The sequence below is a fragment of the Octopus sinensis genome, unplaced genomic scaffold (genome assembly GCF_006345805.1).
Source record: "Octopus sinensis unplaced genomic scaffold, ASM634580v1 Contig16735, whole genome shotgun sequence".
NCBI lineage: Eukaryota > Metazoa > Mollusca > Cephalopoda > Octopoda > Octopodidae > Octopus > Octopus sinensis.
The window spans coordinates 5,001-12,500 of record NW_021834541.1 but is presented as its reverse complement, the minus strand read 5'-3'; the positions used below and the strand labels follow the sequence as shown (position 1 = coordinate 12,500).

At 37.6% G+C, this 7,500-nt stretch overlaps 1 protein-coding gene across 1 annotated transcript in view; it reads right to left on the bottom strand.

Annotated features, from left to right (window-relative positions):
• The window catches only part of LOC115230900 (receptor-interacting serine/threonine-protein kinase 4-like), a gene marked incomplete at its 5' end in the record, with an annotated part of 39,928 nt that overhangs the window by 30,489 nt on the left and 1,939 nt on the right, over nt 1-7,500 (bottom strand). Inside the window, one exon of the mRNA XM_029801007.2 lies at nt 42-196. Within this exon, the coding sequence (XP_029656867.2) occupies nt 42-196 (155 nt within the window). The remainder of the gene's footprint in view (nt 1-41; nt 197-7,500) is intronic.

Genomic DNA, 7,500 nt, shown 5'->3' with positions numbered 1-7,500 from the left:
AAGAAACAGATTTGGATATTCCAGATCCAATGGGGACTTACTGCTGAACTGCCCAATGCAGTGGTGTGTCTCCATCGTTGTCAACCACATTGGCATCGATGCCATTGTGACCCAACAACAGGCCGACAGTGTGCAAGTGTCCCCAAAAACAGGCCAAGTGCAGCGGTGTTCGACCATCTTCATCTCGAGGATTAACCTGATGAAGAAAAGAATAAAAACATTAAAAATGGTGTCTGAAAGGGGAGTCGGGTGGTGAAGAATTAAAAGAAAAACTCACAGAAAAAGAGAAGAGAAGGAATGAAATTAATTAAACAGGTGGAATGATTGGGGTGGGGAGTAGTTAATGGAGATTTCTATTGTATATACACACACGTGTATACACACATACATATGTACATATAAATATATTTATACACACACACACACAAACACACGCATATAGGATGAACAACTCAATAAATAAACACATAGAGCAGCAAAATGTGTGTGTGTGTGTGTGTATATGTGTGTGTGTTCATAGTTACATTTATTCTTTTATTCTTTCATTTGTTTCAGTCATGTGACTGTGGCCATGCTGGAGCACTGTCGTTAGTCGAGCAAATCGACCCCAGTAAGCCTTGTACTTATTTTATTAGTTTCTTTTGCTGAAACGCTAGTTTACGGGGACGTAAACACACCAGCAGCGGTTGTCAAGCGATGTTGGGGACAAATACAGACACACAAACACACGCACGTACACACAGACACTCATAACACACACACAGACACGCACATATATGTACATATATATATATATATATTATATATATATATATATGGACATACATATATACATATATATATATCTGTATATATATAAGGCAAGATGTGTGTGTGTGTACGTTTTTGTAATTTATGCACATCTACAAATTAACACGCATGCCGCTCAAATTTTAGGGGGTCATTCGTCATGACCCCGGCAGTATTTTCGTCAAATTTCTCCCGAGACATCCGCGAATAGCGGTAAATAATTTTGAGCCATAACTTCTAAATTTTTAAGATGGCGAAAGCTACCATTGTTTACAAAGCAAACATGAGTTAAGGTCTCTCCTAGCGACGGTGTAAATAGAGGGAGGGAGAAGGAGAGGGAGAGAGAGAGATTTTTATAATTTCGTCTTTTTACTGGCAATAACAGACAGACAGGTGTTGTTATGTATGTTTGTATGTGTGAATGGCTTCAGTCACGCATACACACACGCGAGCATGTATGCGTAAAAGACACATATATGCAATGTTTGTGTGTGTGTGTGTTGCGTATATATATATACGGGCAACATAAACAATATTCTCCGTTTCTCCACAACTAATTTCCAAATTAGCTGAATCCGTTGTTCTAATCATAGCGATATATAGCTGGTCGTGCGTGAACATGGGAGAGAGCAGAGGTTACCAGAGCAAAAGACCTACGTGTTGACTGTAGACACGCTCCTTCGCAAACGATCAACTATTATTTTGTAAACAATGTTTCGAAACTGTTCATGTTTTCGAAAGGAGAGGGGTCAACCTAAAGCGTTTGACCCGGTCATAAAAACAAACAAAAAAATAGTAATATGTGTAAAAGAACTTCCTCTAAACGAATATGACCAAAAAAACGTGCTCTCGCAAAAGGGGTTGGGAGGAGAGGCCTATGGCCTTTTCTTTGATAATATCTTTCTTGCTTATTTAAATTCAGTTCAATGCAGACTTGCCTTGAACCAAACATTTCTCTTTGTGTGTGTGTGTGTGTGTGTATGTGTGTTCTTGATAATCGTTTAGAACAAGTTGTTTTACACCTATTACACTATTTTTTTGTTTTTGTGCCCGGATCAGACACGTAACATTCACAATGTGAATTTTCCGAGGCCTCTCCCCCACCCCCTTTCGCGAGCGCGCATTTTTTGGGGTCATATTCGTTTAGAGGAATTTGTTTTACACCTATTACACAATTTTTTTGTTTGTTTTATGACCGGGTCAAACACTTTAGTTTGACCAGGAGAGGTATGACTTTCACATCTCTGCGGGAGAAGGTAGGCTTCTCTCTTCCTGTTACAAAACTTACTTCCGGGAGCCAAATTTGCTTCAATTGATGGTATTACTCGGGTAGGTGGTGGTGGTGGGACAGTGGCAGTGGCAAGGCGTGCAGAAACATGTATACAATAGGTGTATGTACGTATATGTTTGTGTGTGTGTGTGTTTTGCCCATATATATAAACTTATTTGTGATCTGAACATAACCGCTTTTCACACAGAGGATCAGGAGCCATTTTGGGCTTTCTATTTTCCTTGCTGGAAGGGTTCTCAATCCATGGGCAAAATGGGGTTACATAAAATAAAACAATCGATGAGTGTAAAAAATCGAGAAACCGATTTCTTATGGAACCATGTGGTTTGTAAGCAAGCTACTAACCACACAGCCACTCCTGAGCCTGTATATATATATATATATATATATATATATATATATAATATATATATATATATATATATATATATATATAATATATATATTATATATATATATATATATATATATATATATATATATATATATATATGAATGTGGTTGTATGTTCCTCATGAAGCTTTTTAAAATAGATATTTCTTAGTGAAATTTTCTGAAAATCCATCCCTTTCAATGTCTTAATCAACAATTATGTCTGGAGTTGGGATTGGTTTGAAACACATGAAATGAATTTATTTTCTCAACATAATCGGAAACACCAGAAAGTTATGGGGGAAAAATAAGGGGGCTCAGGAAGTATAATATATATATATATATATATATATAAACATATATATATATATATATGTGTGTGTGTATGTGTATGTGTGTGTATATGTATATATATACTCATGTAATATATATATATATATAATATATATATATATATAATATATATTTGTAAAAAATGAAGTTCGAAAATGCTGCTGTATTATACAATTTTTAATTTTTATATATACATTATAACATGTTTCAGTTCCTGAAATGAACCTTATCAAAAAAAGTTATATATAAAAAAAGACAGCTCATGCCGTCAAACACAAGAAATTCATTTATAATACACAACGGAGTCAGACATCTTAGAGTTCATGTATAGTTGATATATAGTTCATGTATAGTTGATATATAGTTTGAAGTATATTTCAAAGTGTTCGATGCAGTGGCCCACGGTGGCGATACGTATTCAATACAAAAAACATATCAAAGTGGTGGAAAGCGGTCAATACAGCAGATTGATGTTTCCGAAAGAGCGAGGAATTCATTTTTACCTTAAGCAATTGTGATGACCCATGGTGGAAGTTCGCTGGGTGGTTCTAGTGATTTTTTGTGAAATGCTTGGTTTCATAATGCCTGTTAGGTGGTCAATCTAGCGTAGCGTGACGTCATCAATGTTTTGACCAATCGTTTCGTTAGGTGGCTTTAATCAAGTGGAACGGGACGTCATCATTATTTTGACCAATCGCTGCATTATAACTCCCTCTTGTTTGTTTCCTGTCTTGACCAGTCACTTCGTTAGTCAAGCATAGCGGGATGTCATTCAGATTCTGCCCAATCACGACTTATAGCTACATTAGATCTGTCCCCTGTCTGTACTTGTTAGGTGACTATTCAAGCAGAAAAGGACGTCATCAGTATTCTGACTAATGACTGTCCCCTGTTTGTATCCTGTCCATTCTAGCAGAGCTAGACGTCATCAACTTGTTGACCAATCAGAATCGGGTCTGACCCTTAGCTGTATCGTATGTATCAGGGTCAGATTTGCACGAAAGAATTTTTTTCCCTTTTTTACTAAGGCATATTTCCGTCAGAGTGAGTGTCTGTTTGAAGTAGCGGCCGTGGTGAAATTTGGTTCTCCTTTTCGGAGGACTTATCTTTTGTTTTAGTATTCCTGGCCCAGGGTGTTTAAACTTGGTCTAAATTTTTTTCTGAAATATAGTTCTTTATTTTGGCGTTGTGTGAAGGTTGCGTTGTCACTGAATTTATAGAGCGGGTTAGTTGTAAATTTCGGATTTACATTTCCAGCACATCTATCTATGTGTCCGCTGACCGGTATTTTGCGGTAATCAGGGTTTCTAATTTGTGATTTATGCACCGCCATCCTGTTACGTAAGCTATTTTTTGTATGGCCTATATACTGCCTATTGCAGCCTGCGCATGTTATGACGTAAATTAAGTTTTCTGATGCGCAGGTGAAGTTTGTTCTAATGGTGAACTGGTGGCCTTGTTCCAGTATAAATTCTGATCCTTCTTTCAAGATGACACAGATTCCGCAGTTGGGCCTTCCACATTTTCTAACTGCTGGTTTTGTGGTTGATGTTGAGTGCAGTGTAGCTTGGGTTAAAATCCTTTTCAAGGATTTTGGTTGCCGTTTACTTTTAATGATGGTGTGTGTTTCGAGGATCCGGTTCATCTTTGGGTCTCCCTTTAGTAGGGCTGTGCTTTGTAGTATGGTGTTGAAGGCCTCATTGTTGAGTGGGTTGTGTGTAGAGATGTAGGGAAGGGTTTTTAATTGTTCTTTCTTTTTGGTTTTGTTTGTCTCAGGTCTTCTATACTTAATTTAAGTACCCGTTGGATTGCACTGTCTATTAGGGGCTGTGGATAGTTTCTATTTGTGAGTGTGGTTCTAAGTTCCTGGAGACGTGTGTGTCGGGTGTTTGTGTCTGATATTATGGTGCAAATCCTTCTAGCTAAACAAAAAGGGACATTCATTCTAGTGTGTCGTGGGTGGCATGAATCAAAGGGTAGGTACTGTTTAGAGTCTGTCGGTTTATAGTAGATATCTGTCTCTATTTTGTTGCCGGTTATCTTAATGAGGATGTCTAAAAATGGTAATTCTTTTTCGTTGTGGTCCATCGTGAATTGTATATTGTCATTTATTCCATTTAATAGAATTTTAAATTCCTCAAGTTTCTCTATGCCTTTGTCCCAGATGATGAAACAGTCATCGAGGTATCTTTTCCAGTTGTTATGGATATAGGTGGCGAAGGTGTTGCCATATTTCTCGAGTGTCATCCGGTATAGTATTTTCTCGAGGTATCCCATCACCAGGTTGGCAAAAGATGGTGCAGTACGCGTGCCCATCGCTGTTCCCGATCTTTGCCTGTAGAAATCATTGTCAAAAATAAAATAATTGTTCTCTAAAATGAATCGAAGTCCTTCTATTATAAGGTCTTTGTTTATGCGAGTTGGGAGTTCAAAGGGGTAGTTATTCAACCAGAAGGTGATTGCTTCTATTCCTAGGTTGTGAGGGATGTTAGAATAAAGATTAATTACGTCGAATGATACTAGAAGGGTTTTCTCATTGACTGTTTTAGGGAGGTGGTTGAGCATATCTATATCGTCTCTTACGTACTTTTGATGTGTTTTAGGAAAGGTTTAAGAAGTGTGTCTAAGAAATTGCTGAGGCGGTGAGTTTCACACATGCTGGCCCTGCTATTATCGGTCTTAGTTTAAGATCATTTGGTGAAGGGATTTTGATGAGTGTGTCGGTGGATGTTTTGCACGTTTCTCTAATGGTTTGGCTTTTGTGTACCTTAGGGATACCATAGAACAAACTCGATTTGCATTTGAAGTTAGTGATGTATTCATACTCCTTGTTCGTGAGTCCTTCTTGGTATGTGTTGATTAATGTCCTAAGGTTATGCATTATTTTTTGCTGGTTATACTGTTGGGCCCTTTCATAATACGTTTCATCTCTTAATAGGGATAGCACTAAATTTTTATAATTGTTTGTATTCATTATTACTATCGCGTTGCCCTTATCTGCCTCCTTAATTGTTATTGTTTTGTCTTCTCTTAGTTTGATGAGGTCGTTCCATTCTCTTTTGTTGAAGTTAGGGCTGTGTTTTTGTTTATTGATGAATTGAAACGGGAAATTAGTTATGTAGTCACAATAGCGGTCTAAGGCTTTATTCTTACCTTTGGTGGGGGTGTAATTGCTCTTGTTTCTAGCTATTGAGTCCTCCTCTATTTGTTTGTCTTGAAATGCCTCGGTGAGTCTTAGTTTTCTGCAAAATTCCGAAATATCATCTTTCATTTCATAATAATTAGAACGTTGTGGGGGGGTGTAAATTTAAGTCCTTTGGAGAGTATGCTTATTTCGTTAGGTGTAAGTTCTTTGTTTGAGAGATTGATTATCTTAATTACCTGAGGTTTCTTTTGTTTGTCCTTTGCCATCGTGTGTCCCTGTTCCTGTGTGTGGGGTCTAAAAAGGTTGGTTGTGTAGTTATGTTCAAAGCTATTATTTATCTGTCTCATGTTGTTATAATTGTCAGAGTGAGTTTGTGGTGCTCTGTTCTGGAGTCTGTTGTTGAACCTAGTGTTACGTCTTAGTTCCTCAGGTGTATTGTGTTGGTAGTTGTTTCCTCCGTAGTGCATTTGTTGTTTGTTATGGTTGTATGGTTGGTTCCTGGGGTGAATGTTTGGTAGTAGCGTTTTGGTTTGGTTATGTGGGTTGTATTTTATAGTATTGTATGTTGTGGCTCTTAGGTTCGTGGAATGGTGTGGTGGGACCCTATAAGTGTTTTGGGGTTGGTGTAGGTAGTGTGGGGTGCGTTTTAAATGCATTTTTCTGGTGTAGAGTGTGTTTGGATTTCTTGGTGGTTGTTCTGCTCTGTTGGTATGTCTATTTTCGAACTGGTGTGGTGGGCCTCTGTAGGTGTTTTGGGGTTGGTGTAGGTAGTGTGGGGTGTGTTTTAGGTGTACTTTTCTGGTGTAGAGTGTGGTAGGATTTCTTGGTGGTTGTTCCGTTCTATTGGTATTTGGTTTTGATTTGCTTAATTTTATGAAGGGTTGTTGGATATGTGTTCATTTTTGAAGTTGGTTTCATAATCTAGAAACCAGATGGCGCTCTTTTCCCATCGTTGGAGGGACTTAAGTTCCTCTTTTTCACATTCTTCATTCCATAGTGCTGTTAATGTTTCAGTATTGTTGTCGTCTATTAGTTTGATGACTTCTTCGTTGATTTCCTCGTCTATGGTTTTTACTTTTTCTTCATTCGTTTTAGCTCTCAGCTTAAGTAGTTCTATTTCCATCTTCATTTTTTCTAATGACATTTTTTCTCTAAGTTTTCTTTGTTCTTCTGGTTCTTCCGAGATGGGTTTGATTTGTAATTTACGGGGTATGACTAGGGGTGTTGAGTCTAGCCATTTTTGGTAAATCTCTGCTTTATTCTGATTTTGTATCATTTTCCAAAAAGCGAATTTTCTGTTTCGCTGTAGTGTTCTCCATTGGGGGAGGACTTGGTTCTTTATTTGTAATGTTGAAGTTGCTCGGTTCTTCTCATGTGTTCCTTCTTTTTGTTGCTCTTGTTTCGTAAAGTTTGTGAAGAATGTCGTCATTGTATCGCATAGATTTTCAACTTTCTCGAATATTTCGGAGGGGTTTTATTCGATTCGGTTTCCACGTTAGTTTGTGTAGAAGGTCGAGGTGTTAAGTTGAGTTGTTTAACACTGCTGTTAGGTTTGAATTTATGCTTTTCA